Source organism: Myotis brandtii, unplaced genomic scaffold, assembly GCF_000412655.1.
Source record: "Myotis brandtii unplaced genomic scaffold, ASM41265v1 scaffold486, whole genome shotgun sequence".
Classification (NCBI taxonomy): Eukaryota; Metazoa; Chordata; class Mammalia; order Chiroptera; family Vespertilionidae; genus Myotis; species Myotis brandtii.
In genome coordinates, this window is record NW_005368569.1 from 760,608 (window position 1) to 776,170 (window position 15,563).

The 15,563-nt window shown below is 50.6% G+C and overlaps 3 protein-coding genes across 9 annotated transcripts in view; 1 reads left to right on the plus strand and 2 right to left on the minus strand.

The window, feature by feature from the left end:
- The window catches only part of LOC102246574 (chromosome unknown open reading frame, human C16orf70), a 32,812-nt gene extending 18,375 nt beyond the window's left edge, over positions 1–14,437 (plus strand). For 2 of the 6 annotated variants that reach the window (XM_014547835.1, XM_014547836.1), the window contains exons 6-17: positions 175–254; positions 528–622; positions 1,039–1,136; positions 1,218–1,330; positions 3,834–3,967; positions 4,349–4,432; positions 6,136–6,218; positions 6,676–6,719; positions 7,247–7,290; positions 7,441–7,499; positions 8,059–8,131; positions 13,578–14,433. In XM_014547835.1, the coding sequence (XP_014403321.1) occupies positions 175–254; positions 528–622; positions 1,039–1,136; positions 1,218–1,330; positions 3,834–3,967; positions 4,349–4,432; positions 6,136–6,218; positions 6,676–6,719; positions 7,247–7,290; positions 7,441–7,499; positions 8,059–8,131; positions 13,578–13,667 (997 nt within the window). In that variant the 3' untranslated portion in view covers positions 13,668–14,433. Of the gene's footprint in view, positions 1–174; positions 255–527; positions 623–1,038; positions 1,137–1,217; positions 1,331–3,833; positions 3,968–4,348; positions 4,433–6,135; positions 6,219–6,675; positions 6,720–7,246; positions 7,291–7,440; positions 7,500–8,058; positions 8,132–8,793; positions 10,296–13,577 lie in introns of those variants that run through there. The other 4 variants (XM_014547838.1, XM_014547840.1, XM_014547837.1 and 1 more) reach the window with 3 other exon arrangements.
- B3GNT9 (UDP-GlcNAc:betaGal beta-1,3-N-acetylglucosaminyltransferase 9) lies at positions 9,604–12,269 on the minus strand. Its single transcript, XM_005876361.2, has one exon. The coding sequence runs from the start codon at positions 12,241–12,243 to the stop codon at positions 11,035–11,037; it is 1,209 nt and encodes a 402-aa protein (XP_005876423.1). The 5' UTR covers positions 12,244–12,269; the 3' UTR covers positions 9,604–11,034.
- Positions 14,438–14,769: 332 nt separating the features above from the next.
- The window catches only part of TRADD (TNFRSF1A-associated via death domain), a 5,420-nt gene continuing 4,626 nt past the window's right edge, over positions 14,770–15,563 (minus strand). For both annotated transcript variants that reach the window (XM_005876365.2, XM_005876364.2), the window contains one exon: positions 14,770–15,561. In XM_005876365.2, the coding sequence (XP_005876427.1) occupies positions 15,251–15,561 (311 nt within the window). In that variant the 3' untranslated portion in view covers positions 14,770–15,250. The remainder of the gene's footprint in view (positions 15,562–15,563) is intronic.

The window sequence follows — 15,563 nt, forward strand, 5'->3', positions numbered from 1 at the left end:
TCCTGACCTCTTTAATTGTCTCTTATTTTAAAGTTCTTTAATTAAACTTTTATTTTGACATAATTGTAGATTCACCGGCCTATGTTTTAAGAATAACTCTTCTAGCCACCATCTCCAGTGATCTGTGAGCCCATCCTGGGAAGCCTGGTATTAAAAAATATCTTTGTTTTTCAGTGGAGTACATTTTAACTCTCAGGCCATAGCTCCCACCATTGAGCAGATTGACCAGTCTTTCGGTGCAACCCATCCTGGAGGTAAGCCAAGTCCATTTGATTCCTCTGGTTCTCTGGCAGCCCATCGTGATAAATCTGGCAAGTGGTACCATCCCCACCACAACCTCCGGAAGCCCAGTTCCTATAGTACATGGGGGTTGGTACTTGAGTGTAAAGCAAAGTTCCTCCCCCTTGTTTTCAGCCTAGTAGGTCAGTTCAGAAATGAGATACAAGGAAGTGTTGCCAGTCATTACTCCCTGCCAGGCTGGTTTGTGTTTGCAACTTCAGCCATGCCGTTTCCTCTCATTCCTACAGTGTACAACTCTGCTGAGCAGCTCTTCCACCTCAACTTCAGAGGACTGTCTTTCTCTTTTCAGTTAGACTCGTGGACAGAGGCTCCCAAGTACGAGGTTAGCCCTTCCTTTCCCCGAGTATTTGTTGCCCAGTCCCCAGGTGCCTTACGTCAGCAGACAGTGCTTTTCAGGCAGACTAGATAGGTATCCTCTAGTTATCTATTGCTTTTAGCAAAATGTTTCATTCATCCTTAGGGTTATTAAATGATAGCTTTTCCTAAGGCTTACATTTTATTAAAGGGGGCATTCCTGCATTTCCTCACTGATGAAAGAAAGAGAAGAAAAACAAAGTAAAATTAAAGGTGAACTTGCATGGTTGGGGTGAGTTTATTGACCAAGAGCCAGATTTTAACTAGTATGTGCTACTTTGATCTGGCCAGTTCATGAAGACCAGGAGTGCTGGGGAAATGCTAGAGTCTGAGTCACTTGGCCTGCAGTGTGCCCTTAGTAAAACGTTTGTTCTGTGTTTGCAGCCCAATTTTGCCCATGGTCTAGCTTCTCTCCAGATACCCCACGGAGCAACTGTGAAACGAATGTACATCTACAGTGGAAACAGCCTTCAGGATACCAAGTATGTGTCAGGGAGCACAAGCTTCCTGCTAAGGCCTGGTAGGTAAGGCAAAGCCTGTGCTTATTCTGTGCCTGCCCCCAGGGCTCCCGTGATGCCCCTGAGCTGTTTCCTGGGCAATGTGTATGCTGAGAGTGTGGACATTCTTCGAGATGGAACTGGACCGTCAGGTTTACGACTTCGCCTACTTGCTGCAGGTCAGTTACTGGCTTTGGGGTGGTGGATTCCCTCTTGTGTCCATGTTGTATGTTGTGAGCTCCAGTGTTGTCTGTTCTCCACTCTTTAAGCCCAGTTCTTAGAGAAGGCTGGCAGGAGGGACTTGTTGAATTGTGGTTTGGCCACACCCTGCTGAGATTTTGCTGGCTTTGAACAACAACAAAAAGAGTTGCTGCCTTTAGTAGTTGGTCGCTCTAGGATCCACGCCTCATTTTGTGGTTTCTTATGCCGGGCCAATCTCAGGTACATTGAACCTTGGATGGGGCTTAGTAGGACAGGGATCTCTAGTGTGGAGCTTGCCTTCATCAAGACATCCTGGAAGCCAACATAGAGATTATACCTTCACAGAACTCATAGTCTAGCTAGTATTTGTTCATAAATTGGGATCTTGCATCAGTCTCTGGGCATTGGTTCTTAACTGTTAAGAATCTTGTATGTAGGGGTGTGAGGGCGGGCTAGAAGGGGTTAAGGGGGGGGGCGGGGACATATATAATACTTTCAACAATAAAGATTAAAAAAAAAATAATCTGGTACGTAAACTGAACTACTGCCCTGAACAAATTAGACATTCACAGCCTCCAGGTTAGAAATTTCTTAAAATGTGATTTTCTAGCCAATGCAGAATAACAGCTACTTAAAGGAATGTTGCACCTGAGCTATAGCTTTTGCGAGAGTTGAAAGAACTGTGATGTGGCAGCATAGTTGAATGATTTAGGGTCTGTCTTCTCCAGAGGATTGCTGCTTGAAACAGCAGGATAGTCAAGGGTGGCTCAATTATCCCAGGTGACAGTGGGAGGAGCCTGTTGGGAGTGGGGGGGTGGCTCAGTTAATTCTGACTGCCACCCTGTACAGCACACCCCTAGCAGTCACATCTCAGGGCTTCATTGAGTTACTGTCCAATCCAGTACTCAGTGAAAGTTTTATTTGGCAAGCGGAAGGGTAGCTTGTCTCAACTGACCTATTTCTCCCATCTGTTTCCTTATGGCTACAGTGATGCTTTTTTTGTTGTTGCCTGTTTGTTTGTTTTAGAGAGGAGAGAGAAACATCAGTTTGTTGTTTCACTTATTCATGCATTCACTGGTTGATTCTTGGCATATGGGGACAACACTAACCAACTGAGCTACCCCGCCAGGGCCTACAGTGATACTTTCAACAGGGAAAATCAGCTCACCTGTTCTGGTCCCCTCAATAATTTATAGAAAGACTTACTTCGGAATCAGAAACTAAAAAGCTCCTAAAACTAAAGGTAATTTCACCTGGGTAGGCTTCAGGCAGAAAAAGAAAGCTTACCTGTCAAGGGTGCCTTCCCTATAGCCCCATCTGGGCATCACAAGAATCTGGTACCTGGAGACTTTGGGCAGACAGTCCAGCTTGACAGCATTTTTGGTGGGTTCCAGATTTCCTAAACAAAGTTTTATTTTGCCATTTAGTGTATATGTGCTGTGAATAAAGACTCGGGTTAATTGGAGAACTCATCACCTAGTATTTCATATTTTGGATTCCTGAAGTCTTCTGTATGTAACAGATGGATTGTTATCCATGAAAAGAGTTTTGTCACCCTAAAGCCCCGTGCAGAGTAAGGTGATGTTGGTGATTATTATGGTACCAGGAATTGCAGTCCTCCTCAGACTCTTGGCTTTTTTTTTTTTCCCAAAAAAAATACTTTGTCTTCCCATCCACAAAATGGGGGAAATGTTACTAATGGTGTATCTATTGCTATTCCCCAACTATGTGTGTGTTTAATTGGAGCCATTTCTGAAATGTATTAGACAAAGTTAGAGTTAAATATTCTTCCCAAAGAAGAAACTTTTGATAAATCAAGATTTTTTTCCATTGTCCCACTTTCTTGGTTTTCTCTTGAAGTACTAGTGTGTGTCAGGTGCTTGTGGAATTAGGGAGTGAGTTAATGTGTGCTTCCCTCTTGGATTTTATAGAGTGATCTTTAGGCCCAGTCTCTTGTTGAGTGTTACCATTGAGAAGTACCTCCTAGCATTAAGTACCCTTTATCTTGTCAGGACCTGCAAAGTGGCAAGAAATAATAGTACTTTATTATATACTTCATAGCACCTATGCAGCTATTTATTGTCCCTCGGTTGTGTGCTGACCTGATTGGGATCTTTATCACGCCATAAACTCTCCACGTGGGCACCTGTTTTGCTCACCATTGTTTCCTCAATATCTAGCAAAGTATCCCCTAGCCTTTAATGGTCAATAGTAAATACTTGGTGAGTGAGTGAGTGGTGTTTCCAGAGCTCCCTGTCATTTTTGTGGAATTGAATGAGTCTCTGGCATTATTTAGATAAGGTAGTGATCTCTGGTAGTATCTCAAGCCCTGGTAACCTGCTTGCATGCAGTCTTGCCTCTCAGCCAGACCTGATAATGCAGTGTGCAATCAGAGGCCTCTCTGGAGCCCCCAGGGCCCTGGACTGCAGGGTCTCAGGCCCTACCCTGGAACTGACTATACCTCTCCCTTGTTCTCTGCAGGTTGTGGACCTGGCCTGTTAGCAGATTCCAAGATGCGGGTATTTGAACGTTCAGTGTATTTCGGTGATTCTTGCCAAGACGTTCTTAGCATGCTTGGTTCTCCACACAAAGTCTTCTATAAATCAGAAGATAAGGTGAGGGAAATGTGTTTATAAAGTGAATAGTGGGATAGTGGTCTCTTAATGTTTTAAAATCATTAACTTAATATTGAGTAAATATAAACTTTTTGCTATTTTCTCATAGAACCTATTCTGTTCAAGCAGATGGAGAAGTAAATTGAAAGCTCTTTTCTGACACTTGTTGGTCAGATTGTCCTGCCTTTCCTTGGAGACCAGGGCCCAGTTTATAGTCAACCACAGCTGGCTGGGTTGGTTGGCACCAGCAGCTGGGACTCCTAGACTCTTGCCTACCCAACAGCTTAATGTCAGAGAAAAAAAAACACAATTTACAGAATCATTTAATCCAAGAACTGTATTAAGGGGGTGGATTTTAATTCATTATTTTTTCCCCAACAGATGAAAATTCATTCTCCTTCCCCCCATAAACAAGTTCCATCCAAGTGCAATGACTACTTTTTTAACTACTTCACTCTCGGAGTGGTAAGTTATGATTCCTTAGAGAAGTGTTTAATTTCTGGGGGCAAGGGCAGTGTACCTTGGCACACCTGTGTATACATATACAGCTGAAACTGTGCCTAGCAGCAGGGAACCTAGCCCCAGCTGGCTTTGCCCACTATTGTTGTATATGTCAGACTTTCCTGCCACCAAGATTGCTGAGACACTGAGTTCCCTGTTATGTCTTCTCTGACAGAAGCATGCTCCACAGGTGGAGTCTGGGAATCATTCAGGTTAAGATGTTTTGGGAACTGCCCTCTTGTAGAGCATAGGAACCTCTTCTGGAGTCACAAAACTGGGAGATTAAAAAGTCTCAAAAACAGTGGGAGTGTGTTTATGTATTTAAGGGATCATCCCAGAGGCATTGTAGCCCTATGCTCTGGACCTCGGGTGCTGAATGGAGCTGATGGTCACCATCAGTGCTGACAGTCCAGCTGGTAGATGGATTTTGTGTGTAAGAAATGATTGTGTAGCCCTCACCGGTTTGGCTCAGTGGATAGAGCATCGGCCTGCAGACTAAAAGGTCCCAGGTTTGATCTGGTCAAAGGCATGTACCTTGGTTGCGGACACATCCCCAGCAGGAGGCAGCTGATCGATGTTTCTCTCTCATCGATGTTTCTGACTCTATCCCTCTCCCTTCCTTTCTGTAAAAAATCAATAAAATATATTTTTAAAAAAGGAAAAGAAATGATTGTGTAAACACTGCACTATCAGAATACATCTCAGAGGGCAGGGCTAACCTGGACCTTGGGTCTTCTAACCTCTGAGCTCTCAAGGGCCTGGGGTTCTGGGGCAGCAAAGAAAGGGTAGATTTTCTCCTCCTTTTTTCTCAGAGAAGGAGAAAAGAGAGATTGGGTTTGTCTCTGTGGGAAAGACCAAACAGGAGCCAAGATTCGTGGAAGAGCAGTGGTATCATAAACTGTTGGGGCTAGGATGGTGCCAAGAGGGCATGACACTGTTCTGAGCTTTTTGAGTTCTAGAGCCAGTGATGACAGGTGGCAGGGAAGATGGAGAGAATGTATTGTCCCTGATAGGACTTGGTGTAGCTATTGATGGAGGGGTGGAGACAGGGGTAACCTTGGGATTACAGGCCTGAGCAGCTGGCAGGGTGTGAAGCTGGGAAAGATGTGATGGATAGTAGGAAGTGCTCAATGGGTAGCATCAAATCTAGGTCTGAATCCTGGCAGGAGGCTGAAACTTCAGTTTCAGGGGTTGCTGACACCCATAGAGAGGGCCTAATGGAAACCAGAGCGTCTCTGGCAGGTCATGACATTCAGAATAACCAGGTGCCTTGAGCTCCTTGAATTAGATGGCCCCTGAATCTTCTCAGTGGCCTTTAAGTTGAAATCTATGCTTAGTTAATTTTTTATCCCAGTGCTTGACAGGAAAGGTCTGATTTATTTGAGTTCCCAAGCAGTGGGAGCTGTAGCCACCTGTGCTGGCCAGGACTGCTGGCACAAGATTTGGAATGGGGAGGCCTATGGACGGTAGGGTGCCCCCCTCACTGAAAATGTCCAGTTAAGACTGCTTGGCCTCAGCTGTCCCCAGTATTGTTGCTTGGGAGAAAGCTCTTGCCTGCAGGCATCCCCATGGTGGAATAGGTGTCTCTGAGTTGGACATGCCCTGGGAAAGGCTGCTGCCCTGCCTCGGTAACTCTCCTGACTTAGACATCTTGTTTTCTATCCCAGGACATCCTCTTTGACGCGAACACTCACAAAGTGAAGAAGTTTGTCCTTCACACCAATTATCCTGGGCATTATAATTTCAATATGTAAGTATACCTGTACCTGCCCCTCTGAGCAGTGGGCTTTGGACTAAAAATCCCCAGGAAAGAGAGCTTATGGCTTTAGAGTTCACTAATTTATCTACACCTGAATTCTTGCTGGTTAATGGGATGTGAACATTTTCTGAGTGTTTATTCTGTTCCTGGTATAATGTCTAATAACTTACATCTCTCCATCTGTACCCAGTTTACAAATAGGGAAATAAATTCAGAAAGCTTGGTGTCTCATCCAAGGTGGTAGTCTTCAGACCCCAGAGCTATACCTTTTCTGTTGAACTCTAATTCCCTAAGCTGGCCTCCCCCAGTGAATTCTGAGTCAGGCCCAGTGCCAGGCTTAGGATAGTTGTGCTTAATTCTGTTTTTCCTGGAGTGCAAGGTTAAGATGTGGGGGTGGTTAGGTCTCTCAGGGGGCCCAACCTTTACACATCTTCCTTTTCTCTCTTAGTTATCACCGTTGTGAGTTCAAGATCCCAATAGCCATAAAGAAAGGTGAGTAGTGAGTGTCCTTGGGATAAGAAAAGACTTTTGAGGTCAGTAACTCATGATGAGAAGGGACAAGTGATCCAAGTAGAGAGGATGGTAGCAGGTGGGTTAATGTAGTCTTGGGCTACCTGATCCTGCCCATAGCCTTGACTCCTCTGGGCTAAGCTCTCTGTTTGGGGCAGAGTGCTAGGGGAGGCTAAGTGGTTGGTCTGTAGTCTCGTGGAGGCCTTCCAGGTCTTTTCCTGTAACTGGAGTGCTGGTCTCTAGAAGGGAGACTTTCTTAGCTACAGATGATCATACAAGTGGTCCCAGCCCAGCCTTGTGATTGTTGTCCACTGCTGGTTGGTGTAACTCACACCTGACTGACCTCCCTTCAACCCTCCATTTTCTTCCATTCAGGAATAAAACAGTCTGTGTCTCCTCCCTCCATACTCCAGCCCCAGTGCAAAGGGTGGCCAGATCTGGATTCTGCCTAGGGCTGGGGTCACAAGTGGGCTGGGCCAGCTGCCAACCACTCTGTATTCTCTTTTCAGAAAATGCAGATGGTCAGACAGAAACATGCACAACCTATAGCAAGGTGAGCTCCTATTTTCCCGCCTGATGCAGCCTGAAAATGAGGTGGTCATGTACGTGCTAGCAGTCGGGAGCCCATGTTATCTGAGCCTGCCATTGGTCACAGGTGTGGTCAGGCCCTTCTAACCCCCTGCCGCCTCCATCCTTCTTGCAGTGGGACAACATCCAGGAGCTCCTGGGTCACCCTGTGGAGAAGCCTGTTGTCCTTCACAGGTGAGTGTGGGGGGTTATTATCTCTGGCCACCCTGTCAGAAGGCCTAAGGAAGCCTAGCAGTGGATATTGCTTAGAAATAAATGATAAACATGTGCATACTTCCTTCCCCAACTCTGTGCATTAATACTAGGCCTACTATTGCGTGTTTTCCTGTACCAGAGAGGTTGCCTAATAGGAATAGCTTCTCCCCTCCTCCACCTACCTCCAGATAGGAGAGCCTTTTCACCCCTAGTTATTCAGAAAGGGAGGCAGTTATGACCAGCTGCCCTAGGATCTTATCATTTCCATCAAAGCTGCTACTAGCTGTAGTCCACAGCCCAACCCAGTACCTGGTTGTCATGCTGCCTGAGGCTCTCTGCCTCCTGACTTCTCACAACCCCAGTTCACTTCCATAGTAACTTTTTGTGCCATGTTAGGCTTATTGAGGCCAATTGCTACCTCCAAGACCTCAAGGGCCTGTGTGGGACTTATAGACCACTTGCTAATAGCCCCCATCCCAAAAGGGACTGTTGGCCGGGCCTTGGCCTGCCCCTCTAATTCTGGCTTCCCCGGCCTCAGGTCCTCCTCCCCAAACAACACCAACCCATTTGGCTCCACATTCTGCTTTGGTCTTCAGCGGATGATCTTTGAGGTAAGCCCTGGGGACTGAGGGGTTGGTGTTCTGGCAGGGAGAGGCAAGTCATTGAGAGAGATCAGGGAGGACCTAAAGGCCCTGCTGGGCAGATTAATCCTTCCCCTACAACTCTGCTGAGAACTTGGCCTCTCCAATTTAACAGTGAGGGTTCAGAAATTATGTTAGAGAAATTCAGGGTCAGGTAAGCTAAAGCCAATAATAAGATGAGAGGTAACGGGAATCCCAATACCTAAAACCAGCACATCAGGGAAAGGAACCACAGGGCAAGAGGGACTCAAATGGCTGTAGAGGGGGACCCATTGGCTTGGGAGAAGAATGGGCTGCCCTGTTTTCTCTTCTGGGTGTCATAACCTTCAGCAGGCCCCTGAAGAGTTCCAGAAGAACTGGACAAATAGGTGTGGTGGAGTATATGTATCCCATGAGGCTCAGGCAGACGCTAGGGCAGAAATGATGCCTAACATGAGATAAGGGATGTTGAGGGATTGGCCCAGTCCTGTGCAGTTGTGTTGTACACACAACCTCCACGCCCATTTACAGGGCCTTCTTTGGGTCCTTTCTCTGCCATCTGAGCCCCAGTGCTAACCCCACTGGTGGTTTTTGTGGGTCTGATTGCTTGCTCTGCTCCGTCCCTTTGACTTGCTGTCCTCTTCTCACATCAGGTTATGCAGAATAACCACATTGCCTCGGTGACCCTGTATGGCCCCCCCAGGCCTGGTGCCCATCTGAAAACAGCAGAGCTCCCCTAGGGACATCACCACCCATGCCCCTCTCCCCCGTGGAACTGTGCATCACATCCTCCTCAGCGGGTCTTCATGTGCCACCTGTGGGTTTTCTTGGACATCTTGCCAGTGTTGAAGGGCTGTTGTGATGTTCTGAGATGAGGCTCAGGCTGGGTGCTCTGCCATGAGATGAGAGACCCAGGTATTAGTCTGTCCGTCCTCAGCCTGCTGGTGCCAACAGGGGACACAGACTGCAAAGAGAAGCACAAATTCTGAGCCTTGATACCTGAACCCAGGAGCTTTTGGCTAACACTTAAGGAGGCAGGGTTCTGTCTCCTCTATCCACACACATTGGAAAACTTGGGACTCTGTGGCTGAGAACGCAGGCACCCAGGACGAGGACATGGTCCTGCATTTGGCCCAGCATTGCCACATGACCCTTAAGGCAAGCAGGTAGCACATCCTTAGGACTTGGTTGCAACTTTTGCACTACATCCACTTTAGTTACTTGATGAGCTGGCTGTTGCCAAGGTGGCCCACCTGCCCTTCCTTGTTCGTTTCTTGCACGCGATCCCTGCCAGAACCAGTAGGCACACCCAACTGGTTGAAACAGCTTTCTTCCATCCAGGTACGTGCCCAGGCCTGGTTCCCACCCTTCTTAGAGCCAGCCTTCAACGTTGCCTCTGCCCCGCTATGCCCCAACCTGGCTGGCAGGGCTGCATGTTTCCATCCTTTTTGCCTCTTTTATTTAATGCCAAAGTTTTAGCCAAAGACATCTTCCTCCTTTGTTGTGTTTCAGCATTCTGTTCTGCACTGTGGGCTGGCTCCCCTGCCCCAATCCTGGGCAGTGTCCCCTGGCTGGGCCCATTCATGGCTCAGGCTTTGGGGACTCAAGGAGGGCTGAGCTGTTCAGCCTCTTCATGGGTCTTGCTAAGGAAAGTAGCATATGTGCTTTAAAAATATTAACCTTTTGAAAAGAATTGAGAAGAGAAATGTATAATTTTATCCCATTTTTAATATTTTGGTCTAGCAACTTGTGATACATAGATGACAATTTTGTGAGTTTTTCAAATGTGTGTACAGATTTTTGTAAATATGACTTTTGTAATTAACTCATGTACAGCCTCATCCTGTATAGTTTAACGATGAATGTGCAGGGGACCTGCCCCAGGTTCCTATATGATTCCTGGGCCTACATCCAGGCTTGTGTGGCGCTCTTGTGACTTTGTGACTGACTGGTGTCTTCCCATTTGGACTGTGGCCTGGCCAGAGACACCACCCCAACCCCCACTCCACACATCCCCACTGTTGGGTCAGCCAGGACTGATCTCATCCTCCTGGAATGGGGGAACCTTCCTCATGTCCTGCCCACACCTCCAATAAAGACCTATGCCCTCAGCAATGGCTCACCACGTGCTGTTGCTGGGATGTTTGTACTAAAATAAGTGCGGGGTCATTGACTTCTTTTTTTAGAATGTGGGAAATGTATAGTGGAGTCATCTTAGAAGAGGTTCCTTGGCTCCTCTGAAGGGGCAATACTGCCTCCAGGAGATTGCCCTAGTTGTGTGGGTATAGGTTAGTTGGAGGTGGGGAAAGACTGAGTTGTCCCTGTGTGTCTCGATCCCTGCTGTTGCAACCAAACCAGGGCCCAGGAAGGGGGTGTCTCCTCAAAAGGAGATCTAAAGATTGACAAGGCTGAAAATACAATTTGGAGGGACAGGTGGGAAACAAAACGCCTACTTTCGGATTGAGTTTTAATGGAATGTCTGCCAGTTCCATGAAGGCTGAAGCCAGATCCCCACCTCCTTGTGGGATGTAGCTATGAGAAAGGCCTGTATGTGTGCATCCTCAGGGTTTCAAACCAAGTTGTGTGGTCAGAGTCCATGAGTCCCTGCCACTTCTCCCGACACACACCCACACTCCCACACACCCCATCCCCCCTCCCCCTCAAAGGTTTGTCATTAGATGGTTCCAGATCAGCTCCCAAGTAGGGGGACAGGAACCAAACTCAATCTTCATTCCCTGGAACCCTGAGGAAGCAGACATGTGACACCAGCTGGTTCCTGAACTCTTATGCCCTTTTTGGGGAAGAACCACATACCCTGCAATAATCCACCTGGGAAACTCGTCTCTTCTACATCCTGGATCTGAATGAGGGGAGCTTTGGGCTGTGACATGTTACTACGGCCCCCACTGGAAGGGGCCAGCAGCTACAGGCTGTGGATGTGCACAGGCTGACCCAGGCGGACCATGAAGTAGGTGCCACATTAGCCAGATGTCAGCGGCTGATAGTCCATGCACTACAACTAGCTCACGGTAAAAGCAGGGGTCAAAGGTGCGCAGGTGCGGCGCAGCTGAAGGTTGGGGTATGCCAAAGGTGCGGAAAGCAGGATGAGGCTCAGGTGTGAGCCGAAGGCGCTGCAGACACATCCCCAGAAAGACATCGTCTATAGGGAAGAGCTCCACCTGGGCGCAGGCACCGGCTAGGCGGCGGAGCGTGGCCCCCGAAAGCACGAAGCCGCCTCCGCCAGCGTAGGCCGGGTAGGCCGGCAGGCCATACACAGCCTCGGGAATGTAGTACTTGCTGGCTCGCGCCCGGATTGGCCGTGCCTGTACGATCACGTCACCCACAAGCAGGTCCTGCGCCGGGTCCCGCGCCGCCAGGAACTCCAGCAGGTTTCCCACGTGCATGAAAACGTCTGCGTCGCCCTTAAAAACGAAGCGTACGTTGGGGCAGTAGGCTGAGGCCCAGGCCAGAAAGTGGATCTCCTTGAGCGTTAGGTTGAAGAAGGTGTCGTCGAAGGCCCAAAGCAGGATGTCTGTGTAGGTGCGGCTCTCAGCACGCAGTAGGGCGCGCCAGCGCGCTTGCGAGCCTGTCCCCTCCGCCTCAGTTGGGTCTGAGCCTGCGCCCTTGGGCACGCCCAGCAAAAACACGCGGCGCACGAGCGCCCCTTGCACGCGACCCTCCGCCCCCCACGTCTGGCGCACAGCTTGGCGCCGCTCAAAGTCGGCCGCCACTGACTTGACGGCGATGAGTAGGTCGGGTCCTGCGCCGGGTGCGCCATCGCCTCGGCACTTGTGCGGCTGGTTAATGAGCAGGGGGAAGCGTCGCTGGTCCTTGGCACGCAGGTATCCGCGAAAGTCAAAGGGTCCCGTGGGCGTGGGCGGCTCCGGCGTGTCCTCTTCATAGACCTGCAGGGCTGCGCCCGCGTCCGGCGCCTGGAATACACGGAGCCGGGGGGTGGGCCCCCGCGCTGCCCTCCCTTGCGCTCGCGGCGCTCTGGTGGTGGGAGCTCTGCCATCGCGCTGCGCATAGAGCAGGAGGCTGAGGGCGGCGCCCAGGATCAGCGTGAGCAACGCGTCCCCACGTAGGCGCAGCCTCCACCTCATGTCCGCGTGGCCGGCGCCCGCGCCCCCTGCGGAGAAACTCTGTCAGGGTTCCCGGCCCCGCCCTCCCCGAGGGGAGGCGGCTGGAGGCCACCCGCCAGGGTTCCCCAACTACCGGCGGTTCATCCCCCTCCTCTGGGCTCCGTTACTCCCCTCATCCCCCACCCCGATCGGGATGGCACCCTGAAAGGGCAAGGAGTCTTCCAAGCAGCCAACTCCCACCCCTCAACTTCAGCCCTGGAAGGGGCTCCAAGGCCGGGCAGGGAGAAACAGCCTCAGCCCCAGCCCCACCCGCCTTCCCTGCGCTGCGGCCGAGTCCCTTCTACTCCTCTCTACTCACCACGTCGGTCCCTGTGATGTGGACACTCACACGCTTGGCCCTTGGGAGCGGCAGGGCCCCGGACGCCGGGGCCTCCTTGGCTCAGCGCAGGGCCCCAAGGGCGGCCATGGACCCGCCTGGGCCAGATGCAGCGTTGGCAGGAAGGGGGGCTGGGGCTGCTACCACGTGACCCTCCAGCTGTGCGCGCGGACAGCTGGAGTTCAGCTCCACCCAGGCGACTCGGGGAGTGCTGTCTCCGAGTGGGGACTAATCTCAGAGAGGGATCCTAACAGGCAACTCTAAGAATTCCCGGAGAGGTGGGTTCTGGTCTGGATACAGGCTCAAGCTCCCCAATTCTGCTTTTCGGGGGGGCGGGGGCAGGAAAAAGCAGCCTCAGGTCTTTTGGAATTCAGTCCAGGACTCTTTCCTCTGTCCTCCCTTGCCTCTCTCCCCATCCATCCACTGGAACACATTGCCTCTGAAGAGACAGACTTAAGTGCTCACCTGTGAAATTAATTTATTAAAAACACAGGCCAACCCTGTGTGTTTTTTTCCATCCATTAATTTCACAGGTAAGCACTTGTCTGTCTCTTCAGAGGCAATTCTGAGTCCCCTGGTCCCTAATACCCCAGGCCAGCATAGCCTCCAGGTAGAAATAACCAAGCCTGGGCCACTGCAGGCCAGATTGGGGAACTCCGGAAGTAGGCCAGCGAGCAAAGGGTTTGATCTGGAGCCCAGGTGGGCAGAGAGGTACTATGGAGACTGAGGGCCCAGTCCTTGCCTAGCTCTGCTGCCAGCTCCCTCTTCCTGGAACTCAGTCTCAGAGGAGCCTGGAGTAGACAGTCCTGTCCACCCCACCCCACCCCACTCCAGAGTTTGAGGACAGGCTATGGAAACCAGCACCGCTACCCAGCGCCATCCTCCTTCCAGTGGCTATGCCTGCTCCTGACATCTTACCACCAATGTTCTCCCTTCAAAAGCAAGCCCTGCCTCCTGAGCCTCACTTTCCTGTTCACAGACCTCTCAGGTGTCTGCTACTGCTTCTTCCACCGCCTCACCTCCCGGCCCCCCTGTGGTCTGGCTTCAGGCTGTACCCACCATGTCCTAGAAATACCTCCCACTCAGGAGCCTTTTCCTTGACTGATCTGCAGCCTCCGTACACCAGGTGGGTATTCCCCTGGCTTCCAACTCTACTTTTTCTTTGCTCTTTGGGGGGCTCCTTTTCTGGTCAGTGTCGTTTAGGACCTCCCCCTGGGCCACCCCACCCACTCCGCTCTGTCCATTGGTGCATCTTTAGCCTTGACCCTCTGCTGAACTCAAAACTAAAGATCCAGCTGTCCTTAGACTCTCCCTGAATGTTCTACAGGGAACATCATGCCCAACTTGTTCCAAACAGAGCAAGCACTTCACCTCCTCCAGGCCCACCCGTATCTCAGCAGAAGCCTCACCTTTAATCCAACTTCAAAGACAGAAACTCTGGGGTCCTCTCTCACCTCACTCCTTATCCAGTGTCACCAGGCCTGTTATCCTTTGTCTAAAACAACTCTCAGTGTTCATCCCTTCCCTCCATCTCTGCTACCACTGTCCCAGCCTGGGCTTCTCGCTCTCTCCATCCTCACCAGCCACCCAGCCTCCATTCCTGAAACCCTTGCTTCTCACTGACCTCGGGATAAAACCAAACTCTGTAAAATATGGCTTCCCAGACCCCCTGCTATCTACCTCCCCCACTCACCAGCCGGTCTCTGCAAATCCACCCACCCCTAGGTCCAGACACTCAAACTTCCTGTTCTTGGAACATCTTTCCCTCTTTCCTCCCTCAAGACCTCACCTGAAGCTGGCTATGCCCAGGACATTGCCATTCTCTCACCCCCACCCCCCACCCCCATACACACTCCCTTATTCACACTCATATCGCTCCCCATACACCCTCCCTTATTCACACTCATATCGCTCCCAGGAAGCCTAAGCCCTAATCTGGGTTAGGCCCCTGCTCAGTGCTCCCACAATTCCTTGTATTTTTTCACATCAAGAACCAGGTACCATGCCGTGGCTGGGTAGCTCAAATGAGTGTCATCCCGATAAGCCAAGGTTGCAGGCTCCATCCTTAGGGCACATACAAGCAGCAACCAATGAATGCATAAATGGGTGGACCAACAAATTGATGTTTCTCTCTCTTCCTTCCTCTTTCCCTCAAATCAAAAAATTAAATATTAAAAAAGAGAAACAGGTAACATTTTATTACTGTTGCTTAGTACTTGGAGTCCCATATTGAGTGTGAATTGGGAGCTGTCTTGTTCACCAAAGTATTTGTAGCACCCAGGATGATGCCTAAAACAACAGCAGGTGCCTAATGAGTGATTGTGCAATGAGAGAAGAGGTAAGGGCTGGCCAAAAGCCCTCCTTCTGGGACAGGTGAGGTGAGGCCAACCTCTGCAGCAGATCACCCCCACACTCTATCCCTATCATAGTATCTGGGGCGGAATCCCCAATGGCACCCCAGCAGGCGTGGTGGGTGCCGGTCTGACTCCTGGAGAAGGCAGTCAGTTCTGCCCAGCAGCGCCACTAAGTAGGGTTGTAAGTCCTGTGAATGGACAGGGCAGCCGTAGCAGCAAGAAGGGACCCTAGAGTCATCCAGGTGCTCCAAACCCTGGCTGGGCAACTGGCTGACCGTCCTTGTGTCTGGTGCGCAGCCTAGGCCAGGGCGCTATCGGGATGCGCCAGGCCCAGCAAGTCCTCTGCCAAGCTGGTGAGCTCGTTCTCCTCGAGCGCCTCCACCAGGCGCTGCAGCGTGGCGCGGCGGCCCTCGGCCTGCACGAAGCGCCTCAGTAGCTGGAAAGCTTGCTCGTACAACCCCTCGCGCTCGTACTCATAGGCCAGGGAGTCGAGCACTGGGTCCCTCAGTGCGCGACAGCCACGCTGCAGGGAGCGTCCAACCTTGCGCCATTTGAGGCCCACTGAGCGCGCAAACGTCTGCTGGTCCTGCAGGCTTATTGGCCGGTTCACT